At 40.9% G+C, this 23,086-nt stretch overlaps 1 protein-coding gene across 7 annotated transcripts in view; it reads left to right on the forward strand.

Moving 5' to 3' along the window:
* The window catches only part of ptpn13 (protein tyrosine phosphatase non-receptor type 13), a 47,368-nt gene that overhangs the window by 21,648 nt on the left and 2,634 nt on the right, over positions 1-23,086 (forward strand). The window contains exons 8-41 of one of the 7 annotated variants that reach the window (XM_077585946.1): positions 2,813-2,905; positions 3,064-3,163; positions 5,416-5,632; positions 6,567-6,641; positions 6,721-6,892; positions 6,969-7,104; positions 7,186-7,324; positions 7,575-7,730; positions 7,993-8,175; positions 8,288-8,450; positions 8,537-8,921; positions 10,191-10,270; positions 10,347-10,400; positions 11,059-11,148; positions 11,450-11,557; positions 11,644-11,775; positions 12,178-12,575; positions 13,060-13,191; positions 14,964-15,057; positions 15,965-16,050; positions 16,165-16,339; positions 16,865-17,079; positions 17,147-17,245; positions 17,493-17,959; positions 18,065-18,197; positions 18,967-19,122; positions 19,872-20,043; positions 20,125-20,335; positions 20,537-20,619; positions 21,351-21,412; positions 21,484-21,639; positions 21,717-21,882; positions 22,698-22,885; positions 22,966-23,021. In XM_077585946.1, the coding sequence (XP_077442072.1) occupies positions 2,813-2,905; positions 3,064-3,163; positions 5,416-5,632; positions 6,567-6,641; positions 6,721-6,892; positions 6,969-7,104; positions 7,186-7,324; positions 7,575-7,730; positions 7,993-8,175; positions 8,288-8,450; positions 8,537-8,921; positions 10,191-10,270; positions 10,347-10,400; positions 11,059-11,148; positions 11,450-11,557; positions 11,644-11,775; positions 12,178-12,575; positions 13,060-13,191; positions 14,964-15,057; positions 15,965-16,050; positions 16,165-16,339; positions 16,865-17,079; positions 17,147-17,245; positions 17,493-17,959; positions 18,065-18,197; positions 18,967-19,122; positions 19,872-20,043; positions 20,125-20,335; positions 20,537-20,619; positions 21,351-21,412; positions 21,484-21,639; positions 21,717-21,882; positions 22,698-22,885; positions 22,966-23,021 (5,332 nt within the window). The remainder of the gene's footprint in view (positions 1-2,812; positions 2,906-3,063; positions 3,164-5,415; positions 5,633-6,566; positions 6,642-6,720; positions 6,893-6,968; positions 7,105-7,185; positions 7,325-7,574; positions 7,731-7,992; positions 8,176-8,287; positions 8,451-8,536; positions 8,922-10,190; positions 10,271-10,346; positions 10,401-11,058; positions 11,149-11,449; positions 11,558-11,643; positions 11,776-12,177; positions 12,576-13,059; positions 13,192-14,963; positions 15,058-15,964; positions 16,051-16,164; positions 16,340-16,864; positions 17,080-17,146; positions 17,246-17,492; positions 17,960-18,064; positions 18,198-18,966; positions 19,123-19,871; positions 20,044-20,124; positions 20,336-20,536; positions 20,620-21,350; positions 21,413-21,483; positions 21,640-21,716; positions 21,883-22,697; positions 22,886-22,965; positions 23,022-23,086) is intronic. The other 6 variants (XM_077585947.1, XM_077585944.1, XM_077585943.1 and 3 more) reach the window with 6 other exon arrangements.

Genomic DNA, 23,086 nt, shown 5'->3' on the forward strand with positions numbered 1-23,086 from the left:
CTCGCCATTCTGCACCAGATCAGCATTTAACATACAAAACTGTTTAGTGACAAAGAGAAGTAAACTGTGCCGCTTTGGGAAAATGTGGCTTTTTTATTGCCCCACCAAATCAAACAAATATGATAAAGGAGTGGATTGAGCCAGCTCAAATAAGCCTTACTCCATCTTGTGTGGTGTGAATGGGCCTTTTGCAGGGGATGTGTTCCTTGGCTGCTTCTTCATTTTCTTCCTCTCACTCCTCTCTCTTGTTTCCTGCAGGAAAGTGATGGCGCAGCAGTGGTCAGTGCTCTCAGGTTTCACCCACATGCACAGTGCATGGAGTCTCTCTGTGAACATGTGTGTGGCTCGCTTTGGACTAAACATTGTTTGTGTGCATGTGTGTGTGCATGGGCATGCATATACCTGGTTGGTTTGATCTTACTACCGCATACACGCTCGTTCGTCAACACAAGGTGCTTCAATCAGTAGATCCCGTTCCAAGCAAATCTGGAGCCTATAATTGGAGTCATGTGTAGCGGATGAGGGAATTCCAAACGTTATTGGACTTTTCCGGCACTTGGCAGCAGGTCATGTGGCTCAGAGCAGCGACTGGTCCATTTAAGATACAGAACAGGGAGCCATGAGTGAAGGTACAACCCCTTAAATTGTCCTAATTGTCTGGCACTTTGACATGCTGACTCCCAGGCAGGATTAGAGAATTTTTGCAGTCGTGTCTTAAACAGAGCTCGTAAACGTTTTGCAAAGGAACCATTTGCTATATTTAACTTTACAGTAGAGGGTTGAACTGATTAGTCGAGTCGATTTTACCACTTGGCATCAACTTTTAAAGCTTGACGATTGCGGTTGAGAATAATGGTTAGCCTCACTACCCTTATATTTCTTTACAGTAATTTTGTACTGTACTGTTTTTAGGCCAAGAAAAAAAAAGTTATTCAATTTAACAGGCAATTGGCTTTAACGGACCACACCTCCCCCTATTAGTCCATTAAATCGAGGCTCCACTGTATAAAGTCATTAATTTATTCATTTAGTAAGGTCCTCTGAGATTGAACAAAGTTCCCTAACCCTGAGTTAGAGTATGACCTGTGCGTTTACATGCTCACGTGTGACTGCTTATGCAGAAGTTTCCTCACACACTTTACTTAATTGCAAGCTAACCCACTGTAGCATCCACATTCCTTGCCCTTTCTGTGCTCCCATGGGAGTGCACGCTTGCTGAAAAACTTTTTGAAGGACCAAATGATTGATTTTAATGCAAAATCTTAATTCTGTTCTCCAAAAACCCTGAGGTCTAAAGTAAGGACAAAAACAAGGACAGCAAATTGCCGCCCTACCATTGTTGACAGTTTCACATTGAGCCCAAAGCACATGTATCTAACAAACTGTAAGAAATCAGTCATCATTTAATGGACATGACTAATTTCATTTTACAATTTGGAGAGGCTGATGCTCTGCAAGAGTGAACTACAGTAAATGGATTTGCTACACTTTTATAATTTTCTTTCAACAGCTTTTGACAACCATCTGTGGTGTTACAAGTAGAGGTTTTAGTAGTACCTACTAGTAGTAGTTGGTAGTCATAATACTAGTAGTTCTAGTAGGTAATACAAGTGGTGTGGTCGACTGGTAGTCGATATTGGTAAGGGTGGTAGTACTTATACAGTAGTTGTTCAAGTAGTGATAGTGATGGTAGTATCTTTGTCAGTGGTAGTGGTCACAGTGGTGCCAGAATAGTATTAATGGTGGTAGAGATATGGAAAAATATTTGTTTCCCAACAGTAATATTACAGCTTTTCTGAAATAGAAAATGAGTTGTTTCCAAAAACTAATTTCATCAGTCTAGTTTGTGTTTTGTGCCAGGTCAAATAGTTTGTGTAAGAGCAAACATCTTGGAAAACATGCCACCTCTATTACCTGATTGACAGATGGTCTGCCCAGTCCGCGATTCCATGACCCTTCTTCAGCCCCCAAATAGCCAATCATCAAGTTTTGCTGTCTTAAGCATTTCATCGAGACGGACGGGTTTCATGTTGTTTCATGCAGGTTTCGCATGTGTTTTTTTTTTTTTTATGTACCTCAATGTTTTTGCAGCATGAGAATAGAATTGCTCATAAGTCAGTGTGTGTGTTTGGTTACAGTTTTATGTTCAGATACGGTACTTAGACACAAAAAATAGTGAGCGTGTGTTAAAATAATATTATCAAAAATAATTAAGGACATGGTTTATATCTGATACACTGCAGGATTTCCCCCAGTGCTTTCTAAATCTGAATACCTCTAAGTTGTTGTTACGGTAGGAATTTAATTGTGATTGTGATACTGGTTTTGAATGATATGACAGTAAAGATTGGTTGAGTTGTTGTTGAGTTTTTTTTGTCCTCGTCAGTGTGTTAAAAGTGTCACTCAGAGAAGAATTGAAGTAAGAAAAAAACCAACAACTGAGCAATGACTTGGGAACGCCATGCATTTAAGTTATGTGAGGTCAGAGTGATACTGAGGAGCAGGACTTTCAAGTTTGGACAAACTCATCAGAGTTGAGTTTGTTTCACCTGCTCATGTACAGTGTTTGCACTACATGTTCAGCCGGTGGGGCAAGACATCGCACGATCGGCATGCATGCTTAAGAGTCTCTATTTTTCGTGTTTACCAACACAATGATGAGCAACCTCAACTGCTATGAGCAGGCTATAATGTTTTTGTTTTAACACACCAACCAGTTCTAGAAAAATAGTGTGGAAAAAAGCCAAATAATAAGCAATACTAGAGTTCCATCCATGATGCCGATTAAACTCAATAATTTTTCCTCTTTCAGGACCAAGTCTCACCCACCATCGGCACCACAGTGATTACAGTTCCTCCAGCGAAAGCCCGTCAGTTTCCTCCTCTGATCCCGACTACAGGCAAGGTAAACAAACCTGATGGTTAACAGAGGAGGCCATTGTTGTTTTCAACAGGCAGTACTATGACTACAAGTATTGTTTGATCACATGTTAATGTAGCTTGGTGCAATCTGGGCACATGGACTGTTGTCATTTACCTCTTACTTCGTCTTGTCATTTGCAGGGAAAAAAATGGCCGAACCGAGACGATTTGGCTCTCAGCTGGCGCTCTTCTCGGAACACGACTCCCTTTCTGTGACCAGTCACAACATGCAGAGGCACAGGTAAGATGAAACAGTGGGCAACCCTAATTTGGAACGTCCCAGAAATAATGAAGAAGAAAATTATACACCAAAATATCAAACATTCAGCAATTTTAGCTACATGAGTATCCAAGGTGTAATTCCTTGTTTGTTTTTCTTTTTCTTTTTCTTTTTTTGGAATACCTCCAAAGATTGGTAACCAGTGATGCCAAGGGAGTAAAAGTTTTATGCTTTCATAGATAGCTATTTTTACTACTACTATTTGATCCATTTTAATTTGTAGATCAATTATTATATACGTAATATGTTTACATACATATATTTGTGTGTACAGTTATTATTATGCCAATGAACCGAATACATTTTTCTTTCATTCATTATTACTTGCTAATTTGATTAATTTACTATATTATTAATATTTCTGTCTGTCAGATGTCATCAAACGTTGAGTTGTTTTATAATAATGACTACAAATAAATGAATTTAGAATGCTTAATGTGAATATTCAAACCTGGGACAAATTGCACAGCTTGATTTGCATCTTCAAATTAAGTAGCTTGTCTGAAAGGCAAGTGCAAATTAGCATGCCAAGTGATGTTGGCGTATTGCTATCAAAATAGAAAGCAGCGAGGAGAACTTTTCCGCTTGTGTTAACATTTTTGAATTGCCAACAAAAGCCGTTGCCACATATTGTATATTGAGCAATGCCGTTTTGGAGCTTCCGGATGATCTCAGGGCTGACTCGATCGATGACAGTCAAAAGATGGAGTCATGCCATGTCACCTGCGACAAAACTCCCTACAACTCTACTTTTGTATATGGGTCATTTCAACACATTGTGACAATTGGTGACAGCCTCTCCTGGAGCAGTTTTTGTAGCGCTACATATTTATAACAGATATACTTGAGACACAGACCGTTTCAAATAAAAGCTTGATGGGCAGTCAACGGCTTGCTGTACTTGGAGCACCAGACAGAAAAAAAATAATAATAAAAAAACTTTTTTTTATTATTTTTTTTTTTTAATGCAATGGTGTCCATCAGTTTTACACCTTTTGCCAACAGCATGAGCAGTTGAGAATCAGTAATAGTGAATTAGGCAACAACTGTCATACAACTGTAAACATAAGTTTACTGCTACTCAAAATAAAATGTTATAATAATAATGAAACAGTCTTAACTTGTAACAATGTAATGTTGGATGCAGTTTCATTTCAGAAGCATATTTTCCCTGAGAATGGCACTTGAATTCTAAATTATGTTGTCACCATATGTTAAATCAACACGTCCACTGTCTTGTGTAAGGATTTTTCCCACCTGTACTACTGCAATCCCTCTGTGGGGGCTGGTAAGTGGTGGCAGATAAGAGTACACGCACACACACTCAGCGGGTTTTGCACAGCAGGGTCAGCCCCCATGCTTGGCCAGTGAGGTCATCGGATGTAGCGTCCACATTGAACAGCCTCTATCTCTCTAATCTTCGGGCATTACAGAGTAGGGCTGCCTGCTGCTTGCAGGAAAACAATGTTTTCTATTTGTTACATAGCACGGCATTCCCAGACACTTACAAGTACACATACTGTATTTATTTTTTGCCCTTATTTATTTATCTTTTTTCATTTTTACATTATAGATGCTTTTTTTTTTAATCTTTTTTTTTTTTTTACTTCTCAGTTTTCAATGTGTTTTATAGTTCAGCTTTCAATTCTTAGCCAATGAACAATCCAGTATATCTGGGGTATTAAACTCATATTTGTCGCCGGACACATTGTAGCAATGTAGCTATGGTTTCCCTCAGAGGCCCGTTACACTGTGAAACCATGTACTGTGAATGTTTCAGTGCCTCATCATATTAAATATGTGCAATTAATTGATAGATAGATAGTTTTTGTTACAATTAGTATCAAAAAATGCTTGCATTATCTCAACGCTATTATTTAGTACATATGACAAATTTAAATCTTTGTAATGATTTTAGCAACTATCATGGAAGTTGGCTGACATGATTTACTTTTGTGGGCCACATAAAGTGACCAGATGTGGCCACCAGGTCTTGAGATTGACTCCTGTGCTCTTTATGCAAATCGTTTTAAAATACTAATTTTTACATATTATATTTGAACCAATGTTAATTGGTACTTATTTTGTGGTAGATGATGATAAGAATTCAACATCTGCAATATTCTTCTTCTTTTTTTGCCTAGAATTTGTGTTGTTATTTTCACTTAAATGTTTAACTTCAGCATGAATATTAAATATTCTCCTCCTTGCAGGCAGTATGAAGGAGTAGCTGATGAAGGTTTGGCTGGAGCTGAGCTGCTCCTCCAAAAGCAGGAGGAGGAGGTGCAGCGTCTGCAGGCACACCTGGCCAACAGGTTATCCCGGGCCAACATCTATTCATTGGATGACCCCTTGGCTCCTTCGCGCACATCCTTGCTCGACCTCCAGGATCCGCTGTACACGTCACCGATGCCGCTCCGTAAAGCCAAGGTCCTTGTTCTAATCCTGAAGCGCCATTTTGGATAAATACTGCTGACAGTGACATAATTCACAGTAGCCTCTGGTGATAATTGCAGTTATGTGTCATGTTTTGGGTGAAGTCTTACTTCGACCACTAATTCGATAAACGGTCATTCAAGGACAAAATGTGCACATTGTTGGCTGCAGACTCTGGCCATGACTTCATTCTTTTCTTCAGGATAAGTAGCAGACAGCAGTGTTTTATGGCGCCGCCCACGTGCAATAGCGAAACTCACATTTTTCGTTATTTGATGTCACCCATGTCTGTAGTGTGCATGATTGAAATTTGATAGGAATTGCTCAAAATTTATAGGACAAGTTTGTCTTTAATGGCCATAAAATGGATGCTTCAATTCAAAAGTACACACTACCTGGGTTCAAAAAGACAAACGTTTGTCTCTTTTGTTTTCCCACTTTGCTTTACAAACAGCACTGACACTTGAATGCAAAGGGCATATTTGACCTGGCAAGTTTCTTTCTTCCTTTAGTCTGGGAACTCACTTTTTTTTCTTTTTCTTTTTTTCTTACTACTCATTCTAAAGCCATGTCTAATGTAAAATGTTTGCTTTGGAAGCATGTTGAAGTTGAGGGCAGGAGCTTCATTTAGTCGGGCCTTGTCTAATATTTTATACCATCTTGTGGCATCTATCAGCAATACCAAGCCTTTGTGAGTGGGCATCAATAGTGGATATGGGTTTTTTGTGGCAAGGCTCCGCCCCTGCTGCAAATAATGTGAGTTCCCAATATACGTATTTGAAAGGTACGCTTGCTTAATTGTCATCTTGGACCCGTGACCTTCCATGTCTAATAGTGTCTAATCTAATTGTCTAATCTAATATGTCTGTCATCGTAATTTGAATTTATTCTGTTTTGTTTTATTTATTACTTTTTTACGCCTCTACAGCTGTTCCATGGACCAGAGTTTGTGAAGATGGCAAGTGAGCCCAGCGTCGCCCTCAACGTTCCCTCTTCCATAATGGTGAGAATGGATCTTAATGGGGTTGAAACAGACATTTTTGGATTTTATCCAGTAAAGAATTCATCACTTTTCGTCATAGAAACGTAAGGGTGAGGAAGTGCAGAGGAAGGTTAGCGTGGTTCTGCTGAGCGGCCAGAAGCTGGAGGTGAGCTGTGACGTCAAGGCCTCGTGTAAAGACGCTCTGGATATGGTGATCGCCCACGTGGGCCTGGTAGAACGCCATCTCTTTGGCCTAGCTTACCTCACAGGTAGTAGTACACTTATCACCGTTGGGGAAAAATTAATCCATTATAATACCTTTGCTGAAATCTCCCTCACTCTGTGCAGAAAATGAGTTTTTCTTCGTTAATCCTGATGTCAAACTGTCCAAAGTGGCACCTGAGACTTGGAAGAAGAAGTCAGACGTGCCTTTTAACCTTTTCCTACGCATCAAGTTCTTCCTTGACGACGTCAACCTAATTCAGTGAGTTTTTATGAACCAAGGCTTCTTCTTTTTGGCAGAACTGTAAAATTGTGGGATTTGTTTTCTTTCCCTGGATATCAGACATGCTATGACCAAACATCAGTACTATCTACAGCTGAGGAAGGACATCCTGGACGAGAGGATGCGCTGCGACATGGAAAATGCCATCTTGTTGGCCTCCATAGGGTTGCAGGCAGAGTTTGGCGACTACCAACCTGAGGTACTCAATAACATGCATCACAAGTTTTTAGGTTTGGGTTAGGACCACAAAGGTTAAGGCAAGGCAAGCCAGGGCAAGGCAGCTTTATTCATATAGCGCATTTCATACACAAGATAACTCAATAAGCTTCACATAATTATAACATTTAAACGCATTTACAAACAAAATAATTATTTTTTTTGAAGTTTTGCTTACTAAGAGATGATTCCCTTTTAACCTGTTAAACTCAAAATTGTAACTGTCCGGGCAGCAGCTCCACGGGAAGTCGTACTTCCGAGCTGAACACTACCTGCCTGTGTCAGTTTTGGACAAGCTAGACCAGACGACCATCAAGGAGGAGCTGCCAAAACTTCACAGGAACTACTACGGCGCATCTGAGTCGGAGGCAGAGTTTGAGTTCCTCAAGGTCAGTTAAGAGCCAAACATGTCAATTTAGTGGAACTTCAAAAGTCAAATGCTGGTCGACCTCTAAATTGTTTCCCATATGAAAGAATGTACCTTTATAACTTGTAACATTTTTATATTCACATTTTACAAGTGTAAAAACAAGATAACCATTGTAATAGTAATGCATTAAAATACTTTTAAAACACAGTGATCCACAGTAAATTATACTAGCCCACTTTTTTATTGCTGTATTTTGTGGGTTGATTTTTGTTTTTCCAAAGGTGAGTCAAAGGCTGACGGAGTACGGGGTCCATTTTCATCGTGTGCTCCCTGAGAAGAGGTCCCAGACCGGCATCATGCTGGGCGTCTACTCCAAGGGGGTTCTCATCTTTGAGGTCCTGAATGGAAATCGAACCCCAGTGCTAAGGTTCCCTTGGAGGGAGACAAAGAAGATTTCGTTTACAGTGAGGGCGTTTTGTTTATTGGTGTAACCCTAATGCTTCTCGTTGTACCCCTTTTTAGTCTAACCTTTTGGTCCTAAATGTAACTTAACATAAACTGTTGCTCATTCTACAGAAAAAGAGGATTTGCCTTCAAAACACATCTGATGGCATCAAGCACGTGTTCCAGACAGACAATAGCAACACATGTCAATATCTGCTAGCGCTCTGCTCTGACCACCACAAGTTTCACCAGCAGATGAGGGCGCTACAAAGCAACCAAGAGCTCCAGGATTTAGGTAGAAAGAATGCAAACTTTTTCTTTCTATTTTTTTTATTAAAACATTATTATTGCGTCATTCAGTAATGTATCCTTTAATTCTAGTGAACAGCCCCCTGACTGGCTTGCAGTATTCCACGGATCGTCAGGGTGCAGTAAGCAGAGCGTTGAGCTCAGGCAGCCTGGCCCCCGCCCTGTCCACGCAGTCCAACCCAGAGCACCTGAAGAGGATCTCCTACTCGGAGGCGGCACTCAACAAGGCACCGTCTGGCTCACTCTTGATCCAGGACCAGCTTAACCTTCCCGGATTCCACCCAGTGAAAGTGCATCCTAATCCCCGGGCCATGAGCCGCTCCCTTCACAACCTCGGGCAGGCACCGGAGGCATCTGAGCAAAGCATGGTCGAACCATATAGCGGGGGCCTGGTTCGGATACTACCCAGCCAGCGCGCCAATTCAGAAACGGACTCTCTCTCGCACCAGACTAACACGTGAGTTTGAGTAAAGCTGATTTATTTGTGGCCACTTGGTGGCAGCAGAAACAAGCACCTAAGAAGGTTAACCCTAGAAGTAGCAAAAATACTCACACTCTGTACTTGAGTGGAGATACAGATGCTTGTGTAAAAAAGACTTGTTGAATTAGAACTAATTGAACTTCTGTACAAAAGTAAAGACTCTGAAATGGACAAAAGTAAAACATTATATAAAATACAAAACCCGTTTTGATAACTTGGCACAAAAAAAAAAAAAAACTTCACCGAAACAGTTTCTTTATTTAGCTTTACTAATGTTATCTTTATTTAGCTTTACTAATGTTATAAACTGACAAAAAAAACAAAGGCAAAATAACACCGGAAGCTACTGGTTTTAGGTTTGTACAAAACATAATGCATTCGCCATGAATTAGGCCATGGATTAGGAACATCTTGCTTTTCGGAGTCTGTCATCGTCATCAAAGTTCCCTGACTCATGTTCCTCCATGCTGCTGCTGCTCCTGTTTGTTTTGTTTTTTGCCCCATGAGACCCTGAAGAGCTTAAACAATCAAGATTATTTCTAATTGTGCTTGACTTGTGCTTAAATTGTGATTTACCTTTCTTTCTTTTTTTAATGATTTTTTTGTTGTCATTTCCCCCTGCGGTTAAAAAAAACCTTTCTTTCTTTTTTTTAATGATTTTTTTGTTGTCACTTCCCCCTGCGGTTAAAAAAAGTAACAGACCTTGGCACCCCACGGTCAATGTTAAATATTATTCTTAAGTAAATTCAAGAATATCCCAATTGAATGTTCCCAACAACTGATTCCATGCCCAAGGGTGTCACACCAAAATCTGACTTTCCCCTCAGATCGACACCCATGTCCATGCCCGTTCCCTCGTGTCACTTCATGTGGGGAAAAAACCTTGAAATTCTGTATTATTAATTTTCAAGGTGCCATTGTATAATATCTTCTAATGTTACAAAACTGCATCATATTCAAAATGGTTGTAGCTGTGCTCAGTCTGATTATTTTGTCCTGTGTATAATAGCAGCAGGCTCCATAACATCTCATTAGCTTTAGCCTGCCTCTGGGCTTTAACCTCGTCAAAGCTGCATCTGTTCCACTGGAATGTATGACATAACCTTTTACATATATTGTAAATGTTATATGCTGTATTTGTTTACAACAATGATTGATGGCTCACTCCCACAATCGTGGCTTCTATATTGAGTCTAGTGATCTATAGTAGAAGAAAATATTCAGATTTTACATTTCTCTGAACAGACCATCATGGAGTCACTTTGAGTCCAAAGGAGAATCAGACTCCTCTTCCATAGAAGATGCGGGCCAGGCTTATGTGATGGGTAAGTGACCATGCAGGCTATACAAAGTTGTATTTAAAGGGCAGTCTCGAGGATTCATTTTTATATCTTTTTTTAGGGGTTAGTGTGCACAGCTCCTCAGGACTACCCTCCACCCCAACCTCTGCTAATGGTATGTTTTAGTTCTGTCTAGATACAAAGGCTACAAACATTCCTTTGTCTTATTACTGTTAATTAGAATTCAAAGCAACTTTCTCAAATACAGTAATTCTGGACTATAAGCCACTACTTTTTTCACTTGCATTCGACCCTGCAGCTAATACAAAGGTGCGGCTTATCCATCAGATCACAATGGGGTGCACTACAAAGGAAGAGCATCAGGCAGAGCAAAACAAACCAAATGAGCCCAAATACAGTAGGAGAGACAGAACAAGAGAGAGACAACTTGCGCCCTCACTGTGGAAAAGAAAGTAGAGAGAACCCGGTGCGGTAACAATAAAACACCTGCGGCTTATATGTGTAACAAACTCGAGTTCCCAATTTTAGCTAGCGCGGCTTATAGTCCAGAAATTACTGTAGATATCTGCTATTCCCGAAAAAAAAATGTGTAGTAACTGTTATTATCTCAACGTTAAAAAGTTAATTGCTGAGCCTATTTAAACTGTGTCGCTAATCAAAACAGCAGCAACTAAAAAGTATTTCCAATGATTTTTAAGTGTGGAGACTTATGGTAGACACTGACGTGCCGCGCCATAGTATTGTGTGCTTCATTATATAGCAAACTTTATATTGGTATAAACACAACCACATATATTGTTTTTATTTGACAGATTCCCTGAAGAAAAAAGTCAACGCTTTGCCATCTCCAGAGAGACAAATCACATCTGTAAGATTGAAGAAAGATGCAAAATATGGCCTTGGTAAAGACTTCTTTTTGGTGGTTATTTCCCCCTCACATGCTTGATGTGGTGTGTATGTGTAGGCTTACATTCACCTTTGGTCGAGGCAGCATGGGTTCAGTTCCCACTCACTGACAGTGTTAATATGAGTGCGTTTGGGTTTTCTGTCTCTATGAAAATGACTGGTGACCACTCCAGGTTGTTGTCCACCTTTTCCCCCGAAACCAGCTGGGATAGGCTCCAATTGTGTGACCCTAAACAGGATAAGCAGTATAGAAAATGGATGGGGGGATAATTTGTGTGTTCTTGACATCATGTGCAGGGTTCCAGGTGATGGGTGCGGAGAACTCTGGTTACAACGAAATAGGCACCATCATCAGCTCTGTCACGCCTGGGGGCCCCGCTGATGTTAATGGTTACCTCAAACCTGGTAGGCCCACCTTACTTTATCTCTGTTCTAAAATCTTTGTAATTGTGGTTAGTTTTATCACACTTAATGCATGCATGTCATCACAGGCGATCGCCTGATCGCTGTTAACGACCTGAACCTGGGAGGGCTCTCTCACGCTGCCACCATTGAATTGCTACAAAATGCTCCAGATGATGTCATGCTGGTGGTTTCGCAGCCCAAAGAGAGACTTTACAAAGGTAACATTTCAGTTGTGATGTGGCATGAATTCATCCATCCATCCATTTTCTTAACGGCTTGTCCCCACAAGGGTTGCAGGGGTCGCTGGAGCCTATCCCAGCTGGCTTCGGGCAGTAGGCGGGGTACACCCTGAACTGATGGCCAGCCAATCGCAGGGCATGAACTCATCATTAATAATAAATAATCCGAGAACTAAAGGTTGTTCAGTGCCATTAATGGCTAAACACGTCAAAATCCATTTTAACTGGGCTGGCAGTGAATGAATTAAATGGGGTTCCATTCCATTTTGGTTTAAATCAGGGGTGGGCAACTTTATGGCCTGTTATAGACATTTCCTCTTTTTTCAAAACGTTTCCTCTCATTTTCTGTAATGTAACTCTTCTTGTTTGTTATTTATTCAGAGTCTTCATCTGGCTCTTCTCCAACCAAGACCACATCTACTCTGGCAGCACTCAAGTCTGCACAGCATGAACTGGAAGTTCCTTCAACTGATCACACGGGAACAGTGAGCTCCACCTTCCCGGCCCGGCTCATTTCTCAACCCTCTCAAGACATAAGCAGCATTCCAACCATCGTCCTGCCCACTTCGACCCAAGTCCAGCAATGCCTGGAAAGGGCAACTACCTCACTCGATTCCCAAAATTCATTCTTGGATCCCCTGCCGCCAGCATTGCCTCCCAAAACCCGGAAGACAAAACTCTTAGAAGCTCCTAAGCTTTCAGACTATTCTGACGGTGGGGATTCTGACGTGGATGAGGAGAGTCACTCTAAAAGTCAGGAGAAACTAATAGTCAATAAGGTATTTTGCCTTTTTGTTTATTAGCGTCTTGTAGGGATGTGCAGAATAATCCATTGATTGAAGAGCTATTTGGAATTCACTGCTGATTTATCACGTTTTATCAGAAGGGCTGGTGATTGGTTCTGCTAGTTTGCTGTTTAAAGAAACACAACATGACCAAACAACGAATACCCATTTTTAGACTAATGTTGCTTTAAAACTCCATCTCTTGTGTTTTGATACATCAAAACAAACTGTATGTGGCATCAGCACTGAATGATGTGATACCACATACTCAATTCTTTCTCTGCCTGCCCTCACTGATTAGCTGTTGTTTATAACCAGTGCCTCTCATTGCATTTAAAATGTCAATGTGAGGCCATTTTGTTACAAACTGCATGCAATCCTCCCCCACCAACCCCAACACTTCCTCAACCTCTCCTCCTGCATGTCCCAGCTTGTGCTAATTCACCGTCATGCCCTCTTCTTCTTCTTGTTTTCGCAGGACTACCGCAGAGAACATTTAAATGGTAATGCCTCAGGTGTCAGTAGCCTCCGGCCTGGAGAGTTATTTGACATTGAGCTGTCGAAAAAAGACAGCAGCCTGGGCATAAGTGTCACGGTACTGTTCGGCAAGGTTTTCACAATCTCTTTCTTAAGCCCCCTGTTTTCCGTCTCCCCTCCCCATCCCTCACCACTGATAATTGATGGTGTTCTTTGCCGGGTTTTGCCTTGCTTCCTTCTAGGTGTATCTGGTCTAATCTGGAAGCACTTTTTGGGAATTTTGACTGTCGCTTACCCTGCATGCTACATTCATTTATTTTGAACTATAGTAACACGTATTTTTATCGTAACATTATAGTAAATATGGTACCTTTAACATTTGTTTTGTACATGTATATTATCATTTTAATGATCAGCCTGGACTGACTCATTTATGTATGGAACACATTTAATGACTTACAGCACTGTATTTGTATCCACTATACTGTGAAGTATACCAAGGTAATACACTTTAAACTACTAAACCACACATCACAAAATATTTTGATTCATTTTGTAGTGAATAGCACAATAGACCAGATTTTCCCGTACACTAAAACTACTTTTTTAACAATTGCTAAACAAATAATGAATCACAAAATGTTATTGTTTTTATAAACTTTCCTACCGTATATCCTCAAATAGTGTCCTCTGCTCGATTAATTGCCATATCTAGATCACCAAGTTGAGTAAACAATTGTCCGCTCATCTCAAATGGGTGTCTGCATTTGTCGCTCAGTTAAATATAACTTGCGGTAGGGACCTCGAGCCAGCTGTAATTATCTGTGGTTAGTTCAGTACGCCGATTTGGTTTGAATAAAAAATAAAGAATAAAATATATATATATATATATATATATATATATATATATATATATATATATATATATATATATATATATATATATATATATATATATATATATATAATTTATTTATTTAAGATGCACAGGAGCTAGAGGTCTTTGTTTAAAAAAAAAAAAAAGTTGGGGAAAAAAAAATAGCCCAGAACAACTGTGTTAAAATGAACAGATCACTTGCAGTATGAAAACAATATGGAGAATAGCATGGTCTCATTACTGTGCAGCAGTACACACTTGAATAGACTTCGCCATAGCGCGCTTGTCTCCTTTTCATGTGATAATAAACATAATGTTTTGGAAACTTTGACGATATTTTCTCCCGCTTCACGTGATCTGGACGAGATCGTTTGTTCACTGCTAACTGGGGAAATTCAGAACGTTTAATATGAATAAATATCTAATATCAATATAATATAATATGAAATGATATAATAATGGGAGTCCTCGATTTACAATGGTCCCGTCATGTTTCAAAGGTTACAAGTGCCGCACAATGAAATAGTTTGCACAGCCGCATAAGATCGTGGCCCAAAAAAGCACGTGCAATTAATGCCGTACTTAATGTTTTTGTATTTTATTTTGTATTCCGTTTTACGTACATTTGGGTTACGTTGCCAAACTTGCCGCTGTAGGAACGGAATTGAGGACCCTCTGCAATAAATAAAATAATAAATGTGAGGCAAGTACACGTGCTCTTCCATTGCAGCACTGAAGTAACAATCTTACGTCGACCAATCAAAGATGGAAGTCTATCTTGCGCTACCTGTTATGCATTTTTTGAGGGGATACGGTATTTTTTTTTCCCATTGTTTGACAAACTAGTCCACTTGTGATTAATTAATCTTGCATGCCAAAAATGTTTTTGTATTAAATCCGTCGTATCATATGGTGATATTTTAGTACTTGTAGATAAGTAAAATTCCACACACCCACCAAACTCCCAGCAAAATATCCCCAGCATCTATTAGACTTTGTTTTAATTATGCTGTCCTTTCATTCAATAGGGGGGAGTGAACACCACCATTCAGCATGGCGGCATCTACGTGAAGGCCATTATTCCAAAAGGAGCTGCAGAGCTTGACGGAAGGATACAAAGAGGTATATGCAGATGTTTTGAAAATTGTTATGGATGAATAATTAAAATTGAGTCTGGTCAGCAGCATGATGTTCAGTGGTTAGAATGTTTTTAAGATTTTTCTGGGTGTGAATCACAGCCCTTTCCTGTTAAGTTGCACTAACTTAATTTACCATTAGGGCTGAACGATTATGGAAAATCTAATTTAGATTTTTTTTTTTGAAGGCAGCACACTTTTGTTTTGGTAAGCAAAGTGCGTTCGGAGCTGTTGTGTTGTGGTGTGGTTACGGCCGACAGTTACTTGCAAATTGTCATTAAAGAGTTGTTCGCCGCTTGGCCTGATTAGTTCACCAACGCTACAATACATGTACATTAAAAGAGGCGGAGGCGGAGGCACCTAAATAACGGTGAGTAATGACGAGCAATAATCATTTTGTCCGTCCTAATTTTCATTCATAAAATCGGACGACACTACATGTGGCCACATACAACCTATTAAGCCTCAAAATACAGGGCAACTCAAATTTATCAACCCCTGCTGCTCACTTGCGTGTATACTCAGTTCGTGCGACACTACGGCAACCGAGAAGTCGTCTGAAGGTCTCAGGAGACAAAAAAACTCACCAAAATTACGTGCACTTATGGCACCAAGCTTTAGTTGCAGCGGTGACGCTCCTGCTCCCGTCTTTCCCTGCTTCCGCTCTGTTTCAATGAGAGCATTTAAATTGCAAGCTTTTCATGATTATGTAATCGCGTTTTTGTCAAACCGCTAATTAATTGCAAATGCACTTAATCGTTCAGCCCTACTTACCATCCTTGCGTGGGTTTTCTCCTCCCCAATTGACAAAACCCTAACAAGGAACAAGCATTGTAGGATGGAAGGGGCCCTGTCATACTTATAAGCACCCTGATTTTTGCTGGCATTCTCAGGGGACCGCGTGGTGGCTGTCAACGGAAAATCACTGGAGGGCGCCTCTCACCAACAGGCGGTCGACGCTCTCAGAGACACGGGGCAGGTAAGTGACCTTACCGGTTGGCATTCAACTGGCTGGTAACCACAAGCACTGTCCTCTATTTTAGTGTACCTCTTGGGATGAATAAAGTGTCTGTCTTTCTTTCAATCTTATCAGACGGTTAATTTGTTGCTGGAGAGGGGTCACCCACCCACAGAAAAAATCCACGCACCCCTCAGTCCTCAATGCACACCGCTGCACTCCAGCAACAGCAGCCTCCGAGAGCCAAGCAAGAGTAAAGCAAGGCCACAGGAGCTCAAAGACAAACCAGAGTACAGCTTTTTAACGCCAGGTAAAGAAGCAATATCGCACATAAGTAGAATAGAATACAAAGAATATAATGGAATGGAGCCCCAAGGTTAAGCGCAGAATGCCGATTGACTAGCAGTTAGTTTGGATGTGGAAAACATCTGTCATAGGAATAATAATAATGTTCATAGAAATCATGAGTTCTAGGGTGAAACTGACTTGCTATTATTTACTGCACTGCTAATGTTTCAACTTACATTCTTTACTCTCATAGAATTGTAAAGTAATTTTTTTTCTTTTTTAGTCAGCTCATTTTAAAATGTTTTTTCATGTACTTATTTAAATTCCAGCCATGTTTGTCTTGCAAAACAAGTATATTTTACAATTTAAAGGTTTCTTTCAATTATTTTCTGGAACTTTTGCCATCTGATGAATGTTATACTTAATTAAATAAACACTGAAATATGATTCTAATATTCACCAACCAGAGTATTAAAAGATTCTAAAGGTACTGAAAGAGTAACTAACTTTTTTTTTTTTGGGGGGGGGGGATAAATTGTTATACCAGACAATGTATTTGAGGTGCTCCTGGTGAAGAACGCCTCAGGACTGGGCTTCAGCTTTAGTCGGGAGGAGTACATCCCAGACAAGGCACCGAGCTCCAGTATGGTGCGAGTGAAAAAGCTGTTTCCTGGGCAGCCGGCTGCTGAGAGCGGCCGCATCAATGTGGGCGATGTCATCCTACGGGTCAATCAAACGCCCCTCAAGGGACTCTCACAACATGTATGATGACTTTCCAGTTTCCTCCTCGATGGTTTATGCAACAGCAACATTTTGATTGTGTGTTTAGGAAGTAATATCAGCCTTGCGAGGAACGGGGCAGGAAGTGACATTACGCCTGTGTAGACCGGAACGGGGCGTTCTTCCAGAGTTGGACACCTTAGTTTTGGTGAGTATAACCAACATGTGTTATTTTGTATAACTGATGTGAGTATTAAAAAAAAAAAAAAAACACAAAAGACATCTGGTCGCAATAGATACTTTACCTTTTAATGATGCAATATATCACAATATTGATATTATGTCCTAGCTTTTTCTTCTTCTTTGGGCCTGTGCACCACCCAAAGTGTTCTTTGTATATCCCTGCTCAATAACTAACAAACTGCAATTAAAGCACCATTTGTGTTTCTTCTCAGACACCCAATCCATCACCCCGTAAAGAGCCGCTCACACCAGCCAACCTCGATATCGCGAGGACCGAACCTTGCCTTCTACAAGATGACAGGAGGAGTCAAAGCAGCGTGGAAGAAGCCCTTGAGAGATTGCGATTAAAATCCAGTGGCAGCACCGAAGATATCCGGGTGATGTCGCATCCTAAGAACTCTGGCAACATGGAGGACATCCTGGACAGGCTGCAAGTCAAGAGCCCTGGTCGACGCAACAGCTACAGCGACAGCACGGATGGCGACGAGGAAGTTGAGGAAGCGTTCAGCCCGAGCGCCCTGGAGCACAGCGGGCAGACGTGGGAGCGCAGCGTCTACCAGACCCCGAGCAGCAGCTTGGGACACGGATCCTATGGCAGCAGCCATCAGCTGGACGACAGCGTCCAATCTGCTTTCTTCTCGCCACAAATGGCCATAACCAGACTGAAACAAAGCAAGAGGTAACCGCTTGAAATCACTAATACTGGGAGTCCTCTGTTGATGACAGCCCCCCACATCCAACATTTCAAAGACTTGATTCTTGCAAACATGTTGTGTTTGGACAGGAATCAAGAGTCCTCCCTCCACCTGGGGTCGTCCCATTCAGCTCCGAGTCCAGATCCCCTTCCTCCCCCTCTACCCATGCCTTTAAACCTCTCTATGCCCACAAATGGTACAACGATGGACGAACTTTTCCCGGTAAGGCCCCGTATGCTGTTGTAAGACGCTTACACACTAGAGGCCTTTGTTAACTACTGTGACATAAAACTGAAACAAAGTAAAACTACTTAGCCTTTCAAGATGCCTGAAAGGAGACAGATGTGAGATCCATTTTTTCAGCTTTATTGCTGCACTTCTTATTTATTTAATTTTAATTTTATCTCTTCTATTCTGTTGTTTTCTCTTTACTGTAAACTGCAGCTGGACGGAGTCCAGGAAAAAGTTCCCCAGGGGGAAAATAAAAGTATATCGTATCGTATCTACTTTTGGGCTTTCATTTAGTGATTCACCCCTCCACTCCCAGACTAGAAATGAATGGCTAATTTGCCGGACTCAGGCCATCACTTAAAAATGGTTCTGAAACTCCCAGCCTAGCTGAACATGTTTTGGAATGACAGAGGCTTGGTGTGGGGGGTGGTGTTATGAAAATTAGCTCCTCTCTTATGGCAAAATTGCAGAATGGCTTGCTTACACACATTTTCAGAAATAAACAGGCAAGACTCCATAGACTATTTTTATACAAGCATAAAAACATATTTGTATTGTATGTATTTTACAATCTGTCAATCCTTAAATTGTAAATGAGTTTTTCTTTACCTGGGTAAATAATAATTAATTTATTCATTCATTCAAATAAGAGGAAGCAGGAAGGTCTTGGCAGTGTGATACTGTCACCTAATAGAAATTTTAGAGATTTTGTTACTCTGTTTTAAGGTTTTATCTGTTGATTATTTGTCTGTGTTGACAGGAAGTAGAGTTGAAGGTCTCACTAAAGAAGTCTGAAAAGGGCAGCCTGGGCTTTACACTGACCAAAGGCAGCGATCACGGTTGTTACATCCATGACATTGTTCAGGATCCTGCCAAAAGTGACGGACAGCTCAGGCCCGGTGACAGAATGATCAAGGTACACAATCAGTCATCAGTCGATTTTTATTTATTTTATTTTTTGCTTGATGTTGCCAGCAAAATGTTGACATACTACGGAGCTATTTTGTTTTGTAAAAAAAAAAAAAAAAAAAGGATGATACCCATTTTGCCCTCCCTGAGCGAGCATGTCGTGTGCCATTTGACAGATAACATTCAGTTCTTTAAAAAAAAAAAAAAAGAGCAGTTTGTCACACCCGATTGCATCCTTAACCAAACCGCTAGCCACACTGCAAAATTCCATAAATGGACTGACAAAACTAACATCCATCAATCTGTAAACAACTGATATAGGAACACAACAGTCACAGACAAATGTGTCTTTATGTGTGAAAAATAACTAATTTTATTGTAGGTTTATTGCGACAGTCTTCTCTAATTATATACTTTATGTATGCATGTATGTACTCTGTATGCTTGTATACTAAACTGCTTCCTGGTGGCCAAGGTGCACACATCAGAAGGAGCAGCACAGTGTCTATTGATTTAAAAGCAAAACATGTTGCAAAAACTATTTAACTGTTTAGATTCAGTACAATATTATACAGTGCTTGTTTAAAAAAAATTAAATAAAAAGAAGAACAAGAAATTTTAAATGTGTTAGGATTCTTCAGTGGCCTGGAGTACATAGATTAAAAGCATTTCCATTCATTTCAGTGGGGAAATGTGATGGAATTCAAATCTAAGACAAGCTACCACTATTCTAATCTTGCGTGCTTTTATACCCAGGTGAACCAAACAGACGTAAGTAACATGGGCCACACCGAGGTGGTGGAACTCGTGCGTGCAGAGCCACGCCAGGTGGACTTGGTGGTGGGCAGGGTGTTTGATGGCTCAAAACCCTACATCGATGCCCACCTGCTGCCCGACATCTGTTTTAGAGACATCCACAAACCACTTGGTAAGGAGCTCTGCAATGTAAATCCAGCCGATGAAGTAAAACGTTTGTCAGTAAGAGATGACTCTTGCTTCCACCCTGCAGGTCTGGTGTTGGACGGCGGTCGGAACAGTCCGTACGGGCTTGTGTTTGTGAAAGACATCCTCGCAGGATCGGCGGCCTTTGAAGAAGGCAGCTTGAGACCACTGGACCTCATCCATTACATTAATGGTGCGCCCACTCAGGAACTCACACTCAGCGAGAACACCAGACTGTTGGAGCTTTCCTGTGACGACCTGACTCTTAAAGCCACAAGGTAAATGTGGTGTATCCATTGAACGAAGAACTATCTGTTTCTTTGTTTGTTTTAAATTTTTAAACAAACTGACAACATCACAACAATAATTGTCAAGATTGGGCCTTCACATACAATTGGTATCATGCAAATACAAAACAAGGAGAAAAACTAAAAGCTGTTTCTCAGTTTTATCTCTAATTTTGTCTCTTTCATTCAAAGGGATGGCAAGCCTGTGTATCCTGGGGAAATTGTGTCGTCTCGCAATAGTAAAATCAGCTCCAATGTATCATCTGACATCAATGGTTTGTGCCAAGTTTGCCTAAGATCTTGTACATGGATAAATGATTTAATTTAAACAATATCATAACAGCAAAGGTGTGTGTAGCAATGAGTAGATAGCTAGCCAATAATGTTAGAAACTGAGGTTATTTCTTGCTTTTCAGATAAAGCCAATGTTGACACCAAAAAAAGTAACTGTCGACTGGCACACGCTTGAAAACGTGTGCCAGTCGACAGTTAGCTAGCTAATGGATAGTGTTAGCAGTTAAGATTGCCTGCAACTAGCAGGTTCAAATAACATTTGTAGTGTACATTGTTGCAGCTGGCCAGCTAGCATTTTGCGTAATAGCAGCTAGCAGCGCTGTAAAATGCAAAGTCAATAAACGATGCATATTCCCACACTGTTTTCATCACAGGACAACATGCAATAAACAGTCATCAGCTAGCGATCTAGTTTTGGCATCTATTGTTGTCTGAAGGTAACTACCAAGCTGATAGCATTAGTAGCCAACATTGTCAGCAAGTTTTTTTCAGTTGACTTTTTGTCAGTTTTTAGATGGGTAAGGTTATCAACTCTGCGAGCTATCGGTTGGCATTTTCAGCGAAAGTACTACACAGCTAACGTCCACATTACTAGCTAACATTAGCAGATTGCCCTAACAAAGATGTTTTCTGTGACTATTAACCCTCGTTGAGGTTGTGCCATTTTTTTTTATGTTATTATAATATTAGCAACTGTTGTTTATCATTCAAGGATTCCTCACAGCCGAAGATCCAATGGAGACTGAGTTTTTCACAGCGCTGTCTTCTTTAGAGGTAGGCTCAATCCTAATGTTCTTATGTTGGTGATGTACAATGGGACTTGGTCAACATGTTTGAACGTACAGGAGGAGGTGATCAAGCTGGAGCTGGACAAGCCGCAGTCAGGAGGTCTCGGTTTCTCCGTGATCGGGGGCGAGCGAGGCATCTTCGTCAAGTCCATCACAGCAGGCGGAGTCGCAGAGGCCTCGGGCAAGTTGCAAGTGGGCGACAGGCTGCTCAAAGTGAGCCTTTTTAAACATTCCTTTGGACCACTAAAGATATGAGACTTTGTCTGAGGCCATCTTGTCTGTGTTGGAAGGTAAATGAGGAGCCAATGACGGGCGTCTCGCACACCAAAGCTGTCACCACCATCCGCAAAGCGAAAGGCCTGGTGCACCTGATGGTGTCCAGGCCGCCCGACCAGAGCCCCAACACCTACCTGGCCTATCTGCCCATCAACACGGATAAGTGCAACGGAAACGCAGGTACCAACCAGTGTATCTCGCAAGGGGAACCTTGACTTGCTGCTTGTTTGTATAGTAGGTCTTCCTACCTTCGAGTTTGTCTTTGGTAACAAAACGGCATTTGAGATCAAGTCTTGGGTTAGACTTTCAACTGAAGCTGAGGTTTCCATAAATGTTCTTTCAGTTGCAGCTTTTTTTTCTCGATGCCTTCAGTAATCGTATTGAGATGAGCTGGCCGTAGACATTCAGTTACAACTTTTTAGTGCTCGTGCTGCCTTCAAATTTGTCTTAAGTAACAGAAAAGCACTTGAGATTAGGCGATGGATGACATCATTGAGAAATATCTGGCTTCTTTGCCTTCATTAGCACTTGAGTTGGGATTGAAGTTCAGACTTTGGCCTTTAAGAGGTTTTGAACATTTTTGTTTTTACTCTCTCTCTCTCTGTGTCAATCTTCACTTTTGTCCTAAGCGAATAATAAGTGTCTTATAATAATAAGAGTCTTGCTGCCTTCAGGTGCATCTTCATTTACAGTTGAGATCAGGCTACAGGCTTTGCCTTTGAATAATATTTTTTTTTTCCTTCACAAAGAGTTTAAGCTATGATCGAGCAGGATAAATGCACCTTCAGTTGCTGCTTGTTTGTGAGTCCATATTCCTTCACGTATGTCTTAAGTGTCATTGGAACTGAAAAGCACGCTCTATTTGCTTGGACAGGTCACTGGCTCATCCAAGAATAATAAATGCATCTCTCTTCGCCTGTCTTTTTTGTGTTTACCGGCTTGAAACGTGCTGAAAACTGTCATGGTCTGTAATAATCAGTCAATGTTGTTTTCAGATCTCAGTGAGGACAGCGGGGTGAAGACCAAGTTGTGTAGTCCCCATAAGTTACTCAAATCTTCCTGTCCACCATTACCGCCAACCGACTATGACGAAGGTCCGCCCAATCCCAAAAGGGACCACAGCGCCGAACACTCTGAAGACACAGACTACGACGGTTCCTCCTTACCTGATGATTCGCCCGAGGTCTACATCAAAGCACACAAGCTAATTAATATAAAGCATTTACATGTCAAATTTTAATTGGTTGTCCTTGCATTCCGTAGAGTTCCCATAAAGTTGAATGGTTGGAAGAGAGCGTGGACGCCCCCAGCAATGAAAAGTAAGATTTAGCTTTTGGAAAGTGGGCACAACAGCTGTGGATTTTTGTTGTTGTTGTTTTTAACA

Source organism: Vanacampus margaritifer, chromosome 14 (assembly GCF_051991255.1).
Source record: "Vanacampus margaritifer isolate UIUO_Vmar chromosome 14, RoL_Vmar_1.0, whole genome shotgun sequence".
Lineage (NCBI taxonomy): Eukaryota > Metazoa > Chordata > Actinopteri > Syngnathiformes > Syngnathidae > Vanacampus > Vanacampus margaritifer.